Here is a 21,745-nt window from a genome sequence, read left to right as displayed (position 1 = left end):
CTTATTTAATAAGACTGTTACATCTACATTTGGTGCCACACATTGGGCGCCATTCCATACAAGAGGCTGGTGCAGGCCTCCATCGACACCCACAACCTCCAGCCCAAGACACTCCTTAGAGAGGCCACCTGGTCTCAGGGCAAAGACCAAATCTAGCGCCAACACCCACTGCAACCCACCGCAGCCCACTCTCAGCCTTCCCCAGCCAGTGCCCCATCCCACAAGCCCAGCCCAGCTAGGACCAGCCTTGGTTGGAACGTAGGGGCCCTAATCTGCCCGCGAGGCTCCCGTCCGCTGGGAGAAGCGAGGACTGTGACAGGGGCAACCCACTGGCCCACTCTTTTATTAAATGCCCGTCTACCATTGAGAAGGGAAGGATGGCAGTGGCAGCGGGTGGTAAGAAGGCGGTTTTAGTCTCAGCTCTTAGCTACTGCTCTGACCTCTTGGGCTTTTAACTCTGCATTTGGCTCTGTGTTTCTTATTTAATAAGACTGTTACATCTACAACTACCTGTCCATCTCACCTATGTATCTGTAAATCTGGACAACCTAACTAACGTAACTGTAGACATGACAAGCATAGGTAACTATAAATCTTTAAATCTTATCTATGGAAATAACCTAAGGACTAAAGCTTCCTGTAAACAATCTGTAAGCAAATATATGGTCAAAGGACAATGACCTCAAAATTGTGACAATACACAGAATAGCTTAAATAGAGGTAGGAATGTATAGTGCAATATGACAATAATCTTAAATATGTATCAATATACAAAATATCCTAAACAGAGGAAGAACATACATATAATATGACAAATATAATTTTGCATTTGTATCTATACAAAATATTTCAAATAAGAGTAGAAATATATGTACATTATAACAAATATAGTTCTGTATTTGTATCAATATACAAATTACCTTAAATAGAAATATAAAAAATAGTTTACATTTGTATCAATATACAAGAATCCATAATAGTGCAAATTATCTAAGGCTGATATATTACTTAATTAGTTTTCTAATATATACAATAATCTACCTTAATATCCTATACCTATCCATTCCCCTTTTTCTTTTCTTAAGGAGAATACTGAGTCCAATATTTTCTTCCACCCCCAACCTTATAACCATTATCCATAACCCTGAGAAACATGAATCCTTTGGGAGGAAGGGCGTCATTTTCTTAGATTAGCTTTCTGATGTTTAGGGGGTGATGATATCTCTGTGGGGTCCTCTAAGAAAGCTCACATAGTTAGGTCTCAACTGGACTAAGTATAGATTCTGCAGCAAGTCTTAGAGTAATGGGTAAAGTTGTCTGAGATTCTGGCCAGAAGTGTAGTATGATGAACCATCTTATCATGGAACTGTCCTGGAGAGTTTTCAGTCCAAGGTTGATCATTGAGTAATGTACATCAATACCATGGCATCATTCTGGACTAGGTAGTTGTTATGGGACCCCATCTTCCTTCTGGAGACTTCAGAGATTGCTATTGGAAAGACTTATTATTTACTGTGGAAAACTTGAACATTTTCAATATCAAGATGGAAAGTTTTGGATTTATACTGGATAGAGAGAATTCTTCAAAGGTGGGGAAAAGCATAGAAAGAAATAGAATCTGGACTATAATGGTCCCTAAATTATTGGTTTTCTTCTATCTCACACCAGTTGGCTCTTCTGATGTGAGACAGAATCTCCTGATTTTTCTTTTAGTAATATGCTTGGGTTTAGAGAAGGAGAGAGCCACATTCCAACTCCAAAGCCAGCTTGATTTATAATTGAATTGGGACCACAACTATTCTAGAGTTAAAGAGATATTGATGTTAGGCAGTGAGATATTACCCTGTAGAGGATATTGGTACGAATAGATTCTTTCCTTCTGTTACATACGTCTGGATATCCAAGGCCTTATGATTTCTGAAAGATGGGTATTTGTATTATCCTGTAAACAAAGAAAACAGAACTTTGCCCCAACCCTTGTTTGTTAAATTTTTCATACAACTTACAGAGATGTCACGTCAGTGGATGAGCTTTTACTTCTCATCAGTGGGTTTCTCCTGTTCAAATCAAATTTTTATTAATTTTTTGTTATCCATAGCTTTTCTTCTCCTATAGAGACAAAAGCAAAACCCCTTCTCCAACGTAGGACATATCCTGGTTTCCATTCTGAGGTCAACACATCTTTGAAATAAACTGGTTGGTTTAGCTCAGAAGTTTTTTCTGTTGTCCAATGTCTCTCCACAGTTGTTCCTTTCTCATTAGCATTGAGAAAATTCAAGGTTAATAAAGCATTATGCAATCTATTTCTAGGAATCATTGTTACCTGTTGCTGTTTTGTAGCATGAATCTTAAATGGTCTTATTAATAAAATCAAATCCAGGGCCAGGTATTGGGGTGAATGCTGGAAGATCAGAGAAGCAGAACAAGCCACAGCTTCCTCACCTCACCAGTTCCTCAGCTGGTCCTGTTTCCTCAGACTGGAAGCCTCTGTGTCCTCATCCAGAATAAATCTCAGCTGAACTGCTGCTAGAAGCCTGAAAGCTTAACCAGCCAAATGCTTCTACTTTCTGGTCTTCACGCCTTGTATATCTTTCTGCCTTCTACCATCACTCCCTGGGATTAAAGGCTCACTTCTTGGGACTAAAGGGTGTGTCACCATGTTTGGCTGTTTTCAATGTGGCCTTGAACTCACAGAGATCCGTGCCTTCAGAAGGCTAGGATTAAAGGTGTGAGTGCCACCATTTTCTAGCCTTTGTATCTAGTGGCTGTTCTGTCTCTGACCCCAGATAAGTTTATTAGGGGGCACAATATTTTGGGGAACACTATACCACCACACTGTTTATTTAGCATATCCTTTAAAGTTAGATTGGATTTTTCTATGACTACTTGGCCTGTGGGATTGTGTGTGTATAACATGCTTTATATTGTAATAAGCAAAAAACTGTCTCATTTTATTTGAGATATATGCTGGGCATTGTCAATCTTAATTTGTACAAGTATTCCCATGATGGCCATAACTTCTAATAGGTGTGTAATCACAGAATCAGCCTTTTTAGAACTCATAGGAGTTGCCCATTGAAATCCTGAATAAGTGTCAATGGTATGGTATACATATTTTAATCTTCCAAATTCTGCGAAATAAACACATCCATCTGCCAAATTTCATTTCTTTGTATACCTTTTGGATTGCTTCCTGCGGGTAATGGAGTTTGGTTATAGAAGGAACAAGTAGAACATTTTCTTACAATTTCCTTGACTTGTTGCCAAGTGATGAAGGAATCCTCCTTCAAACCCTTGCTATTTACATGGTGTTTCTTATCAAATTCTGAGGCTTCGAGCACATTACCTATTAGTAACTAATCAGTCTCATCATTACCTTATGCTAGAGGTCCTGGCAGACCCAAATGGGATGTTATGTGTTATATATATATATATATATATATATATATATATATATATATATATATATATTATGACATTCCCTATTTCTGATGATTTCCTGTAAGTGTGTGAGTAGTGAAGTTAATTCTGTATGATCAGGAATAAATTCAGCAGTTTCAATATGTAAAACAACTGAGTCAGTGACTATATTGAGAGGTTCTGTGAAGTCCATCAGTACCATAAAAATGGCATACAGTTCTGCTTTTTGATTTGTATCCTGCTTTCCCTGATTTATTTGCATCAGTATAGAATGTGAGGACTCCAGAAATTGGCTTTTGCTGTTCAGTGTGAAGGCCCCACTTAGTTCTCTTTATGAGTTCTATTCTCATGCTTTTGGGATAACAGTTGTTAATCTCTCCCAAAAAGTTACTGCAGGCTCTTTGTCAGTATTCATTTTCTTTCCATAATGAGGAAATTTCTTCATTAGTTAAAGGTACTACAATTTCTACTGGGTCCATTCCTGTCAATGACAAAGTCTTAATTTTCCTTTTTGAATCAAACCAGACATCTTTTCCACATAAGTCTTACTTGGTTTACATGGTAGAAATATCCATTCCAATATAATATCCTCCCTCTGCATCAAAAATCCCTGTTGGGGAGTATCTGGAGGGCAGTATGACAAGAATGCACTTAAGTTCTGGATTCACACAATCCACATGTGCTTCTCGTATTTTCATTTCTACTAGAGCCAATTCCTTCTCAGCTTTGACTGATTCTCTTGGACTATTTAAGTCCTTGTCCCCTTTTAGGGTATTAGCCAAATTTACTAGTTTATATTTAGGTATTCCAAGGATAGCCTATAAGTTGGAAATGCTTCCTAACAGTTTTTGAAAATCATTAAGAGGCCACATTCAATTAATAGAATCTCCTCTTTGTATTTTTTCAGGAGCAATTTTTAGTCTCCATCGAGGCAAAACTTTCTTTACTTCTTCAAACATGCTTTCTAATCCATATAACGATAAATTATGGATTGTGGAAATTCCATGCAAATTATTTCCAGTGGTTTTTGCACAAAATTTTGGCACAGGGTAGGGCTATTTCACATTCCCTGTGGGAGGACCTTCCATTGATATCTCTTGACTGGCTGGGAATTATTACAATTAGGTACTATGAAGGTGAATATTTCTCTATCATTTCTTGTAAAGGTATGGTAGTAGCACTGTTCAACCAGCAGGTGTTGCAGATGTAGCACTGAAGCAGGTCCTGCTGGTGACTTTGACCTGTTTTGACATGCCACAACAGGCTACGCGTCTGTGGGATGGGGGAAATGCAGTGGTGGGCCAGACTCAGCTGCTCACTCAGGGAATGGATGGCCACAGCTTGTGTGTATGACCCAGGGGAGACCATGCAGCCTACACAGAGAAACCTTGTCTCGCTTGAAAAACCAAAAAAAAAAAAATTCATAAACTAATGATGAGAAAATAATCAGATACACTAACTTAATACTAGAGGAGGGTTTCTTATCTGAAAGTTCTACCAGTTCCACCCCACCCTCACCTCTCACCCTCAAAGCAAACCTCACAGAGGTTTCTTTTCCTTTCTCCACCACAGGTAACAGTCCCTTGGACAGCCCCCGGAATTTCTCTCCAAATGCTCCTGCTCACTTTTCCTTTGTTCCTGCCCGTAGGTAAGTTGCTTGAGAACCTCCTCTGACTGGCATATATGTGCTTTTGTTCCCCCCTTTGTGTAGCCCTGTCTGTCCTGGAACTCGCTCTATAGACCAGGCTGGCCTTGAACTCAGAGAACTGCCTGCCTCTCAACTGATGGGATTTCCCATTTAGAACTAAAGACCAACTCTAACAACACCTTAAAACCAAACAACAAGCAAACAGACCCCCTAAATTAAAACAAAAACCCCACAAACTTGAAAGTTTGGCTAAGAGAGCATCTTAGAATAAGTTCTGAAAAGAAGTCACATATGTGTAGAGAGCCTTAGCAGAAGGTCTGCAGGGACTCTGTCAACATAGACTTCTTCAGAGGCCACTTAATGTGGTCTAGCCATGGGTGGAGCTGTCAGAGTTGCTAGGAGAGGCCAAAGACAACACTATCACCTGCAAACAGGAGAGAAATTGGATGTACCAAATCCTTCCGAACTCATGTGATAAGTGAACCTATACTCTTTCTGTACCCATACTTGGGCTTCCAGATCAAAGCTGAGATTTATAACCCTTGTATTTGGGAGATCTTGTGAAGAAGGCAGCCTGTATGGTTTGTGTAGTAAGTTCTAGGCCAGCCAGGGCTATGTAGTGAGATCCTGCTTTTTAAAAAACAAAACAAAACAACAAGAATAAAAAACCCAACAAAAGCTGAGAAGAAAGGTATATTAGGTTCTTTTATCTTCTTGGAACTAGATGGGATACAAGGTAAGAATGTTATTTTAGATCCTTCGTGGGACCAGAGCCCACCTTCTTATCTATCATAGAATAGAGAATAACTCTCAATTAAGGTATAGTAATATGGAATATATTCTTAGGGCACCAGTGTCTTGTGTTTAAGATTATAAAAAATGAATCTACTATGTTTCTGTTCAGTTGCAAATACACAATCACTTCAAAAAGCAAAACTTGAACAAGGTAATTATAATCTGGGAAGATGACCAAAAAGGAAGGAGTTTTGATGGCTGGTAGTTCAAGGTAACCCAATCCACATGAAAGAGCACTGATTTGAAGGAAGACTGCCATTTGGAAAGCACACACATCAGCCAGGAGGCAGTGGTACATGCCTTTAATCCAGCACTCAGGAGACAGAAGCAAGAGACTCTCTGAGTTCGAGGCCAGCCTGGTCTACAGATAGAGTTCCAGGACAGCCAGGGCTATACAGAAAAACCTTGTCTTGGGGTGGTGTGTGGGGGGCGGGGGGGGACTGCTTTCTTTGTTTTTTCTTTCTTTCTTTTTTTTTTTTTTGAGACAGGGTTTCTCTGTGTAGCTTTAGAGCCTTTCCTGGAACTTACTCTGTAGCCTAGGCTGGCCTCAAACTCACAGAGATCCGCCGGGCTCTGTCTTCTGAGAGCTGGGATTAAAGGCGTGCGCCACTGCAGCCCAGGCTTCTTTTGTTTTGTTTTAATAATTTATTTAGTTTAATTTTATTTGCATTGGCATTTTTCCTGCATGTATGTCTGTGTGAGGGTGCTGGATCTTGGAGTTAGAGACAGTTATTAGCTGCCATGTGGGTGCTGGGAATTGAACCCTAGTCTTCTGGAAGAACAATCATTGCTCTTCTGAGTCATCTCTCCAGCCTGGGACTACTTTCTTAAAAGGTATAGCTGAGGGCTGGCGCTATAGCTCAATTGGTAGAAGATTTGTTTAATGTGCACAAAACACCACATAAATGAGGTATAATGACTCACATCTGTAATCCCAGCACTCAGGAGGTAGAAGCAAGAGGAATAGAACTTGAAGATCATCCTCAGCCACATATTGAATTGAAGACAGCCTGGGCTACGTGAGATCCCAGCACCCAGATGGCAGCTCACAATTGTCTGTAGTTCCAGTTCCATGTGATCCGACACCCTCACACAGACATACAGGCAAAACAGCAATGCATATAAAATAAAAATAAATAAATCATTAAAAAATAAAGCAGAAACAAGAGATTGATGGAACTAGTACTTACTATTCACATTTCAGCTGAGAAGAAATACATCCCATTTCTCCCTAGAATACTATATGCCTGAAAAGGTTAGATGAGCAGGGCCTTGAAGGCTAACTTTAGTGCTTCTCTTCTCCTTGCTCAGTTGCCTTACTCTGAAGAAATCTCGTGTGGGTTTGTTCTGTGAACTCAGGTGTCTCACATAACTTTCATGTTGTTAATCAAGGGTTCAGATGGGATCATCCTATAAGAATGTGCTGAACTGGTAAGAGTGAACTTAGTATCAGATTAGTATGGCATTGGATCATTTCCTATTCATGCTGTAAGTATTTACTGAGAACTAACTTTGAGTAGGCTCTTTGGGTGCTTAGTTATTCCATGGTAACTCAGTGAAAGACACTCAGCTTTCTGGAAACTTCAATCTTCCTGGATAGTCTGTGTACTAGTCCTGGTATAAGGAAATTGTCCCTACACCTTGATGTAGTTGACTCATTCTTGTCATTGATATCTTAAATGTTAGTTCCTTACAGAGACCTTTTCTTTCTTTTCTTTTTCCCCTGAGACAGGGTTTCTCTGTGTAGTCCTAGATGTCCTGAAACTAGCTCTGTAGACCAGGCTGGCTTCAAACTCACAGAGATCCACCTGCCTCTGCCTCTCTAGTGCTGGGATTAAAGGCATGTACCACCACCGCCGCCGGGCGAGAGACTTTTTCTAACCACATAGTCTGAACATTCTTTATCAATCATTCCATTTCATCTTTAGTACTTTCCAGTGTGTGATATTTTCTTGCTTGCATGTTTTCTATCTTGCCTTAACTGGAATCAAATTATCTTTTAATTAGAGATCCCTTAAATGTATTGAAAACTGCCTCCTGGTAAATAACAAGCCCTTAGTGCTTATTGGTCAGATGTGTGGTGCAAGACAGTAAATGAAGAAGTAAAGGAATGCATAGTTATAAACAAGGGTTGGAGGTTTAGCTCTGTGAAGGCCCTGGGGTCATCCTCAACTCTGAAAAAAGGGCAGGGAAGACAAAATTATAAATTAATAAATACCTTAAATTGAAGGAACATGATGCTGCATGAAAGAAAAGAAAGGAAATGGGGTCCCCATTGGGTGGATACATAAGGCCCCTCTGAAGGCTAAGAAGTAGTAGCTACTGAATAGGGCACAAGGACGAAGACATAGAGACTATTCTAAGCAGAGGGAATGGCAGGTACTGTTGATGCCCTTGTAACTGCTTCATTTAGACTTGAAATAGGAACAGCCAAGGGGCTTTGAAGCCTGGTATTAACCAGTGTGACCCAAATATGTCTGGGCTAGGGAGTATGACATTTGAGTTGTAGTCATGGAATGTGAGTCCCCAGGCAATCCTTTTACAGAACATATGGGTGAAATGGCCAGGTGTATAGAGTAAGGATGCCTTTAGGATCAGATTTGTGTCATAGCACAGAAAAGGCAGATTTAATTAAATGCTAAGGATAGACCATCTGTCATACAATTCTACTTCAAGCTGCTACACATTCTTGAACAAAAGGTTTATCTCTGCCAAACTATACAAAATACTGGAGATTGCATTGCTTACACTGGTTGCTTTTGACTCTCATATGTACATCTTTTCACTACAGCCATGGTCACAGAGCAGACAGGTAATAACGGGTGTGATGGGGGGGCGGGGGAATGGGCTAGTGCTGTGCATGGCCAGTCAGTATAGCTTGTGATTTTTGTGTTTGGTGGGAGAACTGGTTGTGATGATTTCTTTTCTGAATGTGGTTGTGAACATTAAGCCTTTCTAGTAAAGAGGCCATCTGGGATTTCAATACTACCTGTTGGAACTCAGACTCAGAAAGCTCATGGTTGGGGGTAAAAATTGCTGACTAATTTCCAAGCTTTCAAGCCTAGGGACAAATCACCCTCATTCTCACATATTTCCTCAGTCCCCCAGTGAGATGAACAGAGGAAACAGACATCCAGTGGTCACATTTCATACTTTGGTCCCTGCTCTTCAATGTATACAGAGAAGTAGCTACCTTGCAAGTGGTTTCCTTTTTCTCTAGAGCAGTGGTCCTCAACCTTCCTAATGCTGCGACCCTTTAATACAGTTTCTCATGGTGTGGTGACCCCCAACCATAAAATTATTTTCATTGCTACTTCATAACTGTAATTTTGCAACTGTTATGAAGCATAATGTAAATATCTGTGTTTTCCAGTGGTCTTAGGTGACCCTTGTGAAAGGGTATTTTGACTCCCAAAGGGGTTGCAATTCACAGGTTGAGAACTGCTAATCTAAAGGATTGAAAAATTACCTGTGAAAAACCAAATTTGACAAGGTCATAGGAAATCCATCCTTGAGTTATACTTGACAAATCTTTGCCGAGCTCTTTTTCCTGGACTTTGAGTGGCTTTCTTATAGACCACCCAGGACCCATCAAAAAAGGAAGAAAGAACATCATTGTTTTAGCACTTTTCTGGTGTTTTGCCTCAGAGACTGAGTTCCAGCAGAGTTCTAATTTACATGAGCTGTCTGTCTGAGTAGCATGAAATTTGAATCCTGTGCATGTGGCATGGAACCTTCAACTTTTCCCTTTGCAAATCATGGTAGAAAAGCTAAATGATATTGATGAGGATGAGGAGGAAGAGTTGAAAAAGAAAAGCTCTGCCAAGATTTCTTCCCGTTTTCCTCTTTTATTTGTTTTTAATCTATGCCCTGCTATAACAGAGACCTTGAACAAATAGACAAATCTATGAAAATTGTAATCGGAGCTTAACTTCTAAAGATCTTCCATTGTTGGTGTTTTAAAATTCTGTGAGTCAGGGCTGGAGAGATGACTTAGTGGTTAACAGCACTGGCTGCCCTCCTATAAGATCTAGAAATATCCACATGGCTTCTCTCAACCTCAGTAATTCCAGGCCCAGGTGAGCTGAAGCCCTCTTCTGGCCTTCGTGGGCACAGCACAGATATGGTGCACATTTATGCACATAAAAATAAATTTAAAAAATACTCTTTGAATAGTAGCAAAGATGTTTCAATTTAGCTTCAACTTGAAAAGGATATGTCACCAAGCTCTAAAGAAAGAGTATTTCAGGACTGGCAAAATGACTCAGCAAGTTATGGTACTTGGCTGTCAAACCTGACAATGTGAGTTCAATCTTCGGAACCCACATGGTAGGAAAGAACCAACTCCCACAAGTCATCTTTTGATTTCCGTATGTGCACCCCTTGTAAAGGAATTTTGGTCTTCCCTAGGCCGGTGGGTTGACAGAAAGAAGTGGGCACTATTTGAGACTAAAGTGAATATCCATCAATAGTAAATAGTTACAGGCTACCTAGGATCCATTAGGACTCATAAGCTGGCTTCAAGAATATTTGTCAAAGAGCAGTAATAACCTTGCCAAAGAATAGGGAAGCAACTGTTGGCTGTTTATGGCTTTGGGGGAGGCTTCCCTCTGTTGTCAGAAGGACGCCCCTAAAGCTGTCAACACAAGAAACCACAGTTCTGTGCTTTACCGTCATGGAGGAAAGTTAAGCAGGTATCTGAGCTGCAGCTTTTATAACATGGATGTGTGTAGATGGAGTTTTCCTGCCTGGCCCACAGTCAGGACAAATCTCTCTCACCTGCCAGTCCCACAGCCGCTCAGACCCAACCAAGTAAACACAGAGACTTATATTGCTTACAAACTGTATGGCCGTGGCAGGCTTCTTGCTAACTGTTCTTATAGCTTAAATTAATCCATTTCTATAAATCTATACCTTGCCATGTGGCTCGTGGCTTACTGGCATCTTCACATGCTGTTTCTCATCGTGGCGGCTGGCAGTGTCTCTCTGACTCAGCCTTCCACTTCCCAGCTTTATTCTCCTCCTTGTCCTGCCTATACTTCCTGCCTGGCCACTGGCCAATCAGTGATTTATTTATTGACCAATCAGCAACACACTTGACATACAGACCATCCCACAACAGATGTGTAATTATTTGTCTGGATGGTGCAATGTGGCATAAAGTAATCTTTTTTTAATGTTGTTTACAATTATTTATCAGTGGTTTTGTGTGTGTGTGTGTGTGTGTGTGTGTGTGTACACACGCATGCAATAGAGCATAAATGGAGGTAAGAAAACAGTACATGGGCCTTACTTATCTTCTTATCATGGATCCCTGGAATCAAACTCAGGTACTCAAGCTTAGTGGCAAGTATCTTTACCAGATGAGTCATATCACCAACTGTGTAATATGCCTTCCTTTAAAAAAAAAAAAATGTTGTTGAGACAAGATCTCATTTTATAGTCCAGGCTGGCCTGCAACTTGCTGTGTAGACCAGGCTGCTCTCCAACTCTGCCAGATGCTGACATTAAAAGTGTACACCACCATCCCTGCCTTTAAAAAACAAAACAAAAAGAAAAAGCTTTTTATGTGCCATCTAGATGGCTCAGTAAGTGTAGGTGCTTATTGCCAAGCCTGATGACCTGAGTTTGATACCTGAGCCCTACATGGTAGAAAGAGAGAGCCTATTCCTGCGCATTTCTCTCTTACCTCCACATGCATGCTATGTCACATAGGTACCCACACACATATGGACATCCATGCACACAACATAATCTAAAATATAATTTTTAAAAGCTTTAAATTGGTTGTGTGTATGTGCCAATACAATTGTGGAGGTCAGAAGGCAACTTAGAGGATCTTCTTCCAGTACTGGGTACTGGGTTCAAACTTGAGTTGTCAGGCTTGGTGACAAACACCTTTATCTACTGAGCCATCTGACTTAGCCATAACCAATACTCTCATTCAGAGTCATAGACTCTGTAGTTTTGGAGTCTCTTAAATAAAAGTCACACAGCAGGTCCCATACAATAGAGAGGTATGAGAACTCATGCCAGACAGACACTATGTCTTATGTTGTGAGACAGTGCCTAAAAATGTTAATGAACACAAGCAGGCAGGCCCTGATGCTCAGAGTGGGACTCTATAGGCACTTCATAATGTTCCTTTTTTTAATGTAGGACTGATGGACGGCGCTGGTCTTTGGCCTCTTTGCCTTCTTCAGGATATGGAACCAATACTCCTAGCTCCACTGTCTCGGTAAGTAGTCAGAGCTGTAAGCATACCTTCTTCACTCTGGAAGTATTTCCTTACAGATAATTGTTCTCAGTCCAGTCCTGCAAAATGATGCTCACCTTTCCTTCCAAACTCAGCAAGATTTATTGAGGAGAAGAGGATTTTTTGAGGGGAAGAGCTTTGGTAACTTTCACAGTCATAATTATAAGGCCTTTGGAAGGATTAGCCAGTTCTGTCCCCCAGTTCCTCCTAGTGAGCTCAGAAAAGAACAACTAGTCATGGTTCCCTGCCTCCCCCCACCTTATTTCTAGGATTGCAATCAAGAGTCTTACTGTTCCTCCCATTTCCCAAACGCTTGGTAGCTTTCATCATTGTTAAAAGCTTTCAAGAAGTTTTTTTTTCTTTTTTTTTTTTTTTTTTTTTTTTTTTTTGGTTTTTCGAGACAGGGTTTCTCTGTGTAGCTTTGCGCCTTTCCTGGAACTCACTTGGTAGCCCAGGCTGGCCTCGAACTCACAGAGATCCACCTGGCTCTGCCTCCCGAGTGCTGGGATTAAAGGCGTGCGCCACCACCGCCCGGCGAAGTTTTTTTTTTCTATCTCAGTTTGTTATATCAACAAAAAACTAGACCTGTCTCTAAATGTTTGTTTTAGAGAGAGTTTCTGTTTTTAAACAATAGTTCCTGCCAATAAGCTATTGTATGAACAATTGATCCTGAAATGCATCCTCCTCTTGGAGCAACTTTTCATCAAAGTTAGATGATAAAGCTGATAAATTTTGTCAGCAAAGGACCAAGTAGTGTTTTAGGATTTGCAGAGTATAAACTTGGTGACCCCAGCCCTGTTTCTTCTATCAGTCTTTAGGTCCTCTCTGCTTGATTTATCTGTAGTCATGAATTACAAGCAAGAAAACTTACTTAGTTCTTCCATTGGCCTATAAGTCACTATTAATCCAGAGGTTTTATTAGTCTTTGGCAGTTAAGCTTAAGATTTTTTTTTCCTCTAAGCCAGGTGGTGGTGGTACACACCTTTAATCCGGGCACTCAGGGAGGCAGAGGCAGGCAGATCACTATGAGTTTGAGGCCAGCCTGTTCTACAGAGTATCCTACAGAGAGGACAGCCAGGGCTGCTGAGAGAAACCCTGTCTCGAAAAACCAAAACCAAAACCAAAAGATCCCCCCCCCAATAAACACCCCCTTACCCATAATCTTTTACTCAAACAAAATGTATTTTGTAAACCCTAAGGGATAGTCATATTTATGTGTCTTTCTGTGTGTATATATGTAGCACATAAGTATTTCTATTCATTCAACTTTAATAGACCAACCTATTACTCCAATTTATTGGGATACTTACTCCCTCTCACCATACACACACACACACACACACACACACACACACACACACACACACCATACACACTTTGAGACAGTATCTCAATCTCACCATGTACTCTAGACTGGCCCCAAAAGTTTTCATCCTCCAGAGTGCTGCAATTACAAACATGTACCACCACATCCAGCTATTGAAATACTTTAAAATAACAGTTTTGTAGGCTATAACTTACATTGCTTACTAGATTCTTATTAGTTGCAGTTGAGTGGGTATTCTATTTGCAACTCATATACAAATCAAAACCCTATGAAAACCACTCTAGCTATTTACAACTCCATGCATTAGGGGCTAGAGAGATTGCTCAGTCATTAAGAGCACTTACTGCTGTTGCACAGCATCTGGTTTCAGTTTTCAAACCAACATGGCAGTTTACAACTACCTGTAATTCCAGTTTCCAGGGGATCCAACACCCTCTTGTGACCTCTCTGAGCTCATGCATACATGTGGTACATATATATATACACTCAGGCACACACAAAATAAGAATTTTTTAAAGTTTCATGAATTATAATATTTCATGACAGAGGCTTGTACTATTGGCCCAGTCAGAGCTCATTTCTCACTTGATAACCCTACAACTATAGTTCCCTCAGTTGGTACTGAAGCTTGAACACTAAATAGATTTAGGTGGTTGAACCTAAGCCCTTGATTGATATGTGAAAATTGGGCCAGTGATGTCTGAATTCCCTGCTCTCTGGATCAGTCTTGCCAAGTAAAGGAAGAACTCTGGAGTCCTGGAATTTTGTGACTTGCTGCAGAGTGCCTACATCTATAGAAGTCCCACCATAGCGCCAGCTTGCTCCCTCAGATGGTCTGCTGTGAATGGTGGACACTTGTCAGAAATTCTTCGGTACTAAGCCCTGTTGAGAACTTGAGATTGTCTTTCATACCAAGTCTAATGTTTAAGTCTAGATCTAAAAGCAGTTTTCTTTCCCTCTGGATTTTCTTGACTTGTAGTGTCTCTGGCACCCCACCACAGTCTTCTTAACCTCAGCAAAACTACTTCTCCTCTGGATAACAAACAAACAACTACAGGAAACATTACTGAGCTGTCCCCAGGGTCAAGTTATGAAAGGGAAAACAAGGGGGTGCCTTTGTTTACCTGGAATATTTTTGGAGCAGGAAACATGGTTGATTAATTGCTATTCAAACTAGCTAGAAGCTTTATTGAAGGCAAGGAGTTCATGTAGAAAAATCTGCTTTTTACTCACCCAACTTGTTGCATGGCTACTGAGTTCTGAACCCTGGACCTTAGGATAGGGCCACAAGCACTCTTAAACACTGAACTGTCCTTCCAGATCCCTTACATGTGTCTTTAATGCTGATGGGTTTGTTTGTTTATGTTTTTTAGTCATCATGTTCCTCACAAGAAAAACTTCATCAATTGCCTTTCCAGCCGACAGCTGATGAGCTACACTTTCTGACAAAGCATTTTAGCACAGAGAATGTACCAGATGAGGAGGGACGGCAGTCTCCAGCTATGCGGCCCCGTTCCCGTAGCCTCAGGTAAGGGCTACTCTTACCTACTGCCTTAGTACCTGTGGGCTCCTGCATGGTGCAGGGCTCAGCACAGATGTCCTGCAAAGAGCCACACGGTAAATGCTTTAGGCTTTGTAGTCACTCCTTTCTATCAAGTTGTGTCATTTTACTGTTGCAGTACAGTTAACTTCCTTTGGTGGCCTCCTCAGAAGCTTTATTTACAAAAAGATCACAAACCATAATTTGCTGTCTCCTGGTGAATCAAACAAAACCAAAACTTGAGTGAGTCAAGTACAATAACACTCAACCATTTTGGCGTCAGGTGCCAGGTTTCTCTTTTCCCCCCAGATTCCATTCAGTAAAGCAGGATCATGATAATCAGTTCTGAAAATAAGCATGGTTTTAATCACTAAGTTCCACTTTCCTTAATTTCCTGGGAAATGATGAATTAGCTAATGTATAGGTTGGAATTCCAGAGGAGCTGTACCCTCAGGAAGAATCTCATCAGGTAATGTTGGCACTGGAGTTACAGGGAGTCATTGGCCATGTCACAAAGACATGGTTCAGACTCACAGATTGAAAATGTGGCTGGGACTTAAATGCAAAAGATCAAGAATACAATGAGAGTCTGGATCCCAGGGATTTTCTTGATTTCATAAAGGAACACCTAGATCATGATGGTCTCATAACTCACAGGGACTATGGGTACCTTATAAGCCAATTGAGAATGTAAGGACCATAGTGACATTCAGGGAAGTCCCTAAACAAAACAAGGCCAAAGGACAATTCTAAGAGTAACCCAGCTGACAGCTGAGCTCAAGTATCTAGGCACTAAACTGGATATTCAGCTGTTTGACTCAAGATTTGAAATGTTTCAGGAGATACGATCACAGTGTGCTAGATGGAAGGATACAGGCTGCTATGAAAAATAATTAAAAGGCTGGAAAATTCCTTTCTACTTTCAGAAAAAGACCTAGATTTAGGACTCATATGGCTTTTGCATTCTCTGGGTGAGAGTCAAGGTAGCTCACTGGCTGTAGCTTGTTTTAGAAATGAAAATAGTATATATAGTCTTTCATTGCTTATTTGATTTGATTCCTAGGACATGTTTGCTTATCCCACTAAGCAAAGCTATAAGGACAGGGAATCTTTCTATGAAAGAAGAGGTTATCCTAGGGAAGCCAGCTGTGGATTGACTGGCAAGTAGACTCTCCTCTTCTCAGCCATGGCAGGGAGCTGTGTGAAAGCTACACTTCTGGCAGGAAGGTCGCCAGTTTCCACATAATACTATTCTAAAACTATAAACAAATGTGCTAGGAGCTCTACAAATAAAGCCTGGAACCTAATTCTCATGAATGTAAGAATATGTGAGATACTGAAGACAATTGGGACTCGGGGGGCTCAAGGGATGGCCATATTTTTCCTTGATGTTTTTGTGGCACTAAAATAACATAATTGTTTCTTTCTTATTCAGTCCTGGGCGGTCCCCAGTTTCCTTCGACAGTGAAATAATAATGATGAATCATGTGTACAAAGAAAGATTCCCCAAGGTAAGGATTTATTTTAAAGGAGAAAATAATATCCAAGGATGGCTACCTTTAGTCAACCCAGTAGGAAGACTCCAGAATGAGAGGTCAAGTGCAGAAGTATCCAAAAAGATCACCATCTTTAAAGGCATCTAGAGGGGGCAGGGAGAGAAAAGCAGAGGTCTTTACTTATAGAGCTTCTGTTTCTCCACCCCAGAACAAGTAGTGAGTGGAGGAGAATATCACATATCATGTGTTAAAGAAGAAAGGAACTAGAGATCTGGTTTTTTACTGTGCACATTGCATTCATGACTCGAGGTTCTCCCCAACCTCCTCCTCCCACCTTTGGCACACCTTCATTTGACACAGATTTCTTATGCAGCATCCCAGAACATGCACAACCAGAGGTATACAGATCTGGTAGAAGAAGCAGCCAAGAGAACAACAGGGCAAGAGGCAGGAGCCCTAGAGTTGCTTGCTAACATTTGTGTTTGCATTTTAAAGTGAGAAGGAAGATTGGTCCTATCCCAAGATAGCTAGGAAATAGTACTTACACTTCTGCTGCAAACCTTCTTGTTTAGAACCAGGACATCACTTGTATGTCTCCATACTGCTCTTCCTCTATCCTTTATTTTTTTTAAATTTGCTTATTTGTGTTTTTTGATGTTGAGGGGTTTGTTTATTTTTTGAGTCAGTCTCACTTTGTAGTAGGAATTATTCTAGAATTTGATATTTAACCCAGGCTAGCCTCAGCCTCAATCCTGCCCCAATCTTATGAATGCTTATTATAGACTTGCCACCACAGGTGTGAATTTGCAGTTCTGATCGAGAACCACCTGCTGTATCCTCATACTTGGCCTTCTGATTCCTACAGAAAACAGTCAGCCCTGTATTAGTCAGGGTTCTCTAGAGTAGCAGAATTTACAGAATGAATCTCTCTGTATAGAAATGGGATTTATGGGTTGGGCAGTGCTGGCGTGGCCTTTAATTCCAGTACTCAGGAGGCAGAAGCAGGCAGATCTCTGCGAGTTTGAGTCTAGCCTGGTCTACAGAGTAAGTTCCAGGACAGCCAGAGCTATAAAGAGAAACCATGTCTCAAAAGAAAAGAAAAGAAATAGGATTTATTAGACTGACTTACAGGCTGTGGTCCAGCTAATCCAACAATGGCACCTATGAACATAAGGTCCAGTAATTGAGTAGTTGTTTAGTCCACGAGGCTGGATGTCTTAGCTGGTTTTCAGTATACACCAGAATCCCAAAGAAGTAGACTGTAGTGCCAGTGAAGGAATGGACATGCTAGCAAGGGAAGAGCAAACAGGCAAAAGAGATGTCTTTTACACAGGCTTTCAGCAGAAAGTGTGGCCCAGATTAGAGGTGGGTCTTCCCACCTCAAAAGATCTGGATTAAAAGTGTGTCTTCCTACCTCAAAGATCTAGGTTAGAAGAAGATCTTCTCACTTCAAATGATTTAATTAAGCAAAATTCCTCACAGGTGTGCCCAGCCATTTTTGGGTTTTAGTTAATTCTAGATGTAGTCAAGATGAAAACTACAATAGCAATCACAAGCCCTATCTGAGAGACATTGGGGGCTGAGGTGCTCAGACCTCCTTCATCTCCTCTCTGTCCAGGCCTCCCTGGATTGTCTGTCTGTATCCGGGGTATGTGCTTCCTGCTCCTCTCAAAGTCCTTCCCTCCAACTGTACAGTCCACCATACACATGACAGCTGAGGGAGATGGCAGAAGTGCTCTGTGCTTTTCTTTCTTGACATACACCAGTGAAACCTTGTGTCAATGACCCAGACCACTTGCATTTATCTCAGCTCCATTTATTAGCTGCAAGATTCTGGACAAATTATTTAACTTCCTTGAGCTTCATTTGCCTCATTGACAACTCATAATAATAGAACCCTATTAGATTTTCTACCTCATAATGAGGATAAATGAACACTTTAATAGTATGCAGGACATAAGTACTCAGTAATATTAGCTATTCTGTTTAATATGTTCTCTCTGGCCGTCACGTGGTAGCCTTGAAGTATACACAAGAATAAGAACAAAGAAAGAGCAGGAAAACAGCTAGGAAGCCATGTTGTTGTGCTTTATAATGAAATTCCAGAGTGTGCATTGTTGAGAAATGTATCTTTCATGTCTCGTCCTCTTTGTACAGAGATATGCATTGACACCTAGCACTGTGGGTTGATATTTATAGGTATTTTTCTTTCATATAGAAAATGTGTTAAGATTCCTTCCATTGCTTCTCTCCATGCTGCTCTCACTTTTTAAAAATCCCTCTGTACACATGCCACATATAAACATACTTTTGTTTGTGTCAACATATTGGGAATCAGAAATCACTCAGTGACAAAAAAAAGAAGCCAAGGTCCTAGACAGTTAGGCCCAAGAGAGCTCTGAGCCAGACCTCCATTCCATCCTAGCTTCCTAAACTAGGCAGATGCATACCTTCCATACATGTTCTCTGAGCACTTGTTGTATTCAGTGTGAACTCATGTTAAATATGAGAACCCTATGATAATGAAATGAAATGATAATGAAACTCTCTGACTTGCCAGAACTTCTTTTGCATAGAAAGGTTCATCTGTGCACTGAGTTACCCAGTCAGGAGTCCAAGTTAGAAGCACAGAGGAAAGAGAACTTTTGTTTCCCAGGAAGCAGGAGACTTGTCTGAGGATTGATGATGCTTGAGTGAGATGAGGAGCAGTAGTAACTGAGGCCAAACCCCAGAGAATGTGTAACAAAGACAATGGCATGAAACATGGCCAGTAAGAGACGTCTACAGAACCAAAAAGCTTGCATTACAAGGAATGGCAAGAGACAGGCAAACCAAGATGATAGAGGGCCTCGGATCTGGTGTTGGGGCTGTCTGACTTACCTGAAGTGACTACTTCATGCCTTATATAATTAGGTTTCCCAAGGTAGCATGAGGAAGTAAGGCACACAGAGATCCCATCCTTCAGAATTTGTTGCAGCTAAGCTGGGACCGGAAAGAAATTGACATCTCTTCTTTTGTTCCCAGGCCACAGCACAAATGGAAGAGCGACTAGCCGAATTCATTTCCTGTAACACTCCAGATAGTGTGTTGCCCTTGGCAGATGGTGCCCTAAGCTTTATTCATCATCAGGTGATTGAGATGGCCCGAGACTGCCTGGATAAATCTCGGAGTGGCCTCATTACATCACACTATTTCTACGAACTTCAAGAGAATTTGGAAAAGCTTCTGCAAGATGTAAGTGTCTTGATGTGGGAACTGATGAAACTTCCACACAGTAATCTCAGGAATTAGCAGTGAGCCCAGCTGCTGGCCACCACCAGGTCTCCTTGCCAGTATGTAGGAACTTCCAGATTTGGTGCTGTTGAGCTTATATCCTGCCCAAGCCTCTCCATCACTTGAGAAGTCTGCTTAGTTTCAGAGGAACTCTGTTCTGTGAGTGGTTTTGTTTTGTTTTGTTTTGTTTTAATAATTATTTTTAGGTTATTTACATTGGTGTTTTGCCTGCATGTGTGTCTGTGTGAGGGTGTCAGATCTTGGAGTTACAGACAGTTGTGAGCTGCAATATAGGTGCTGGGAATTGAAGCCAGGTCCTCTGGAAGAACAGCCAGTGCTTTTAACCACTGAGCCATCTCTCCAGCCCCACTGTGAGTGGTTTTCTGAAACCAAAGCTATTACTCTACCTGAGACTCCAACATTGACAGTTGGAGTCTACCAATACCAACTGACATTGATAGTCTACATAAATATTTGACTTTTTACCAAAAGCAAGAAGTGCAGCAGAGGTTGAACAGATGTGATGGCCCACACCTTGAATCCTAGCTCTTGGGAAACTGAGGCAGATCCTAGTGAATTCTGAGCCAGCCTGGGCTACATAGTGAGACCTTATCTCAAAACAAACACACACAAATAATAATATGAAATACAGTAGTGGATATATGAACTGTCTAATACTGAGAATCATTTATTTCAGCACAGCTTTCTAACTATCCTCAATCCAGGGGAAGCAGGGCTAGGGCTTATCCTGTGAGTGTGTCTGTTAACTGATATGTCATTAACACAGTAATAGCTCTAACTTTAAAGATATGATCCTCTCCAATATAAAAAGTCCCTGGGAGGAACTGGAAAGGTAGCTCAGCAGTTAAAAACACTGGCTGTTATTCCCTAGGAGCCAGGTTGAACTCCCAGTACCCACATGATGGCTCATAGCTATCTATAACTCCCGTTCCAAGGAATTCAACACCCTCTCCTGACTTCTCCAGGCACCAGGTACATGCATGATGTACATACATACATACAGGAAAAACACTCATAAACATGAAAATAGATAAAATAAATAAATTTTAAGACTCTTTGATGGCTGAAGAGATGGTTTGGCAGTTAAGACTGTACTACTTTTGCAGAGGACTAATTTGGTTCCCCGCAACTACAGCTGCCTGTAACTTCAGCTCCAACATATCTGACACCCTCTTCTTGCCTCTGCAGGCATTCATGTCTACATACACACAAGCTTATACACATAAATAAAAAGAAAAACGAAAATTTTAAGTCTCTGGGAAATAAAATACAAAATAACCCAGAGGTAGCAAAGACCAAGCATACACTGAGTTCTTGAGCACTGTCTTCCTTGGGTTCTCGTTCACTTTGCTGTTTGTCAGCCTCTCAGGTCAGGTGTTTCAATGCCTTCTCACTCAGCTGATACCATCAAGATGTTTGAGGAGAAGGTGAGGAGAAGGGATCACTTGTTTTTCCAAGATGCTTCATGTCACTAAGTAATTAAGAGACCCTGTCTCCTCTAGACTCCTCAAGAGTAGTATTAATGGAGCTGAGGGCCCAGAGCTAATGATCAAATAGGATTTTGGTGTGGATCTAGAAAGAGCAAGGAATTTCAGGGACCAGCTGATCTAGAGACAAATGATTCAAACTGATCATGATTATTAACGGCCAAATACTAGAAGACTAATAAATCAGTCTCTGTACCCTTGAAGATATAACTCAGTAGGCAGTAGTTACAGTGAGAAAGTTTTATTTAAATATGTTAAAAAAAATTCTATCTATAGAAAATTCTCTGATTTCAAAATGAATACTTAAATATAAATGTTGTATAAGAGCAACTTGAGAATGCTAGATTCCCATGAAAAACACTTGTTTGTTTCTTTTTTGAAAAATTAAAGTTCTGGAGCTGGTAAGATGGCTCATCAGGTGAAGGTACTTACCACCAAGCCTGATGATCCCCTGGACCTACATGATAGAAGAGAAACTTCAC

At 40.8% G+C, this 21,745-nt stretch overlaps 1 protein-coding gene across 5 annotated transcripts in view; it reads left to right on the top strand.

Annotated features, from left to right (window-relative positions):
• The window catches only part of Mast2 (microtubule associated serine/threonine kinase 2), a 171,146-nt gene that overhangs the window by 133,741 nt on the left and 15,660 nt on the right, over positions 1-21,745 (top strand). For 3 of the 5 annotated variants that reach the window (XM_059254763.1, XM_059254767.1, XM_059254766.1), the window contains 6 exons: positions 4,993-5,068; positions 8,655-8,675; positions 12,023-12,101; positions 14,820-14,974; positions 16,422-16,497; positions 19,507-19,716. In XM_059254763.1, coding sequence (XP_059110746.1) covers positions 4,993-5,068; positions 8,655-8,675; positions 12,023-12,101; positions 14,820-14,974; positions 16,422-16,497; positions 19,507-19,716 — 617 coding nt within the window. The remainder of the gene's footprint in view (positions 1-4,992; positions 5,069-8,654; positions 8,676-12,022; positions 12,102-14,819; positions 14,975-16,421; positions 16,498-19,506; positions 19,717-21,745) is intronic. The other 2 variants (XM_059254765.1, XM_059254764.1) reach the window with 1 other exon arrangement.

Source organism: Peromyscus eremicus, chromosome 2 (genome assembly GCF_949786415.1).
Source record: "Peromyscus eremicus chromosome 2, PerEre_H2_v1, whole genome shotgun sequence".
NCBI lineage: Eukaryota > Metazoa > Chordata > Mammalia > Rodentia > Cricetidae > Peromyscus > Peromyscus eremicus.
This window is presented reverse-complemented; position numbering and strand designations above follow the sequence as displayed.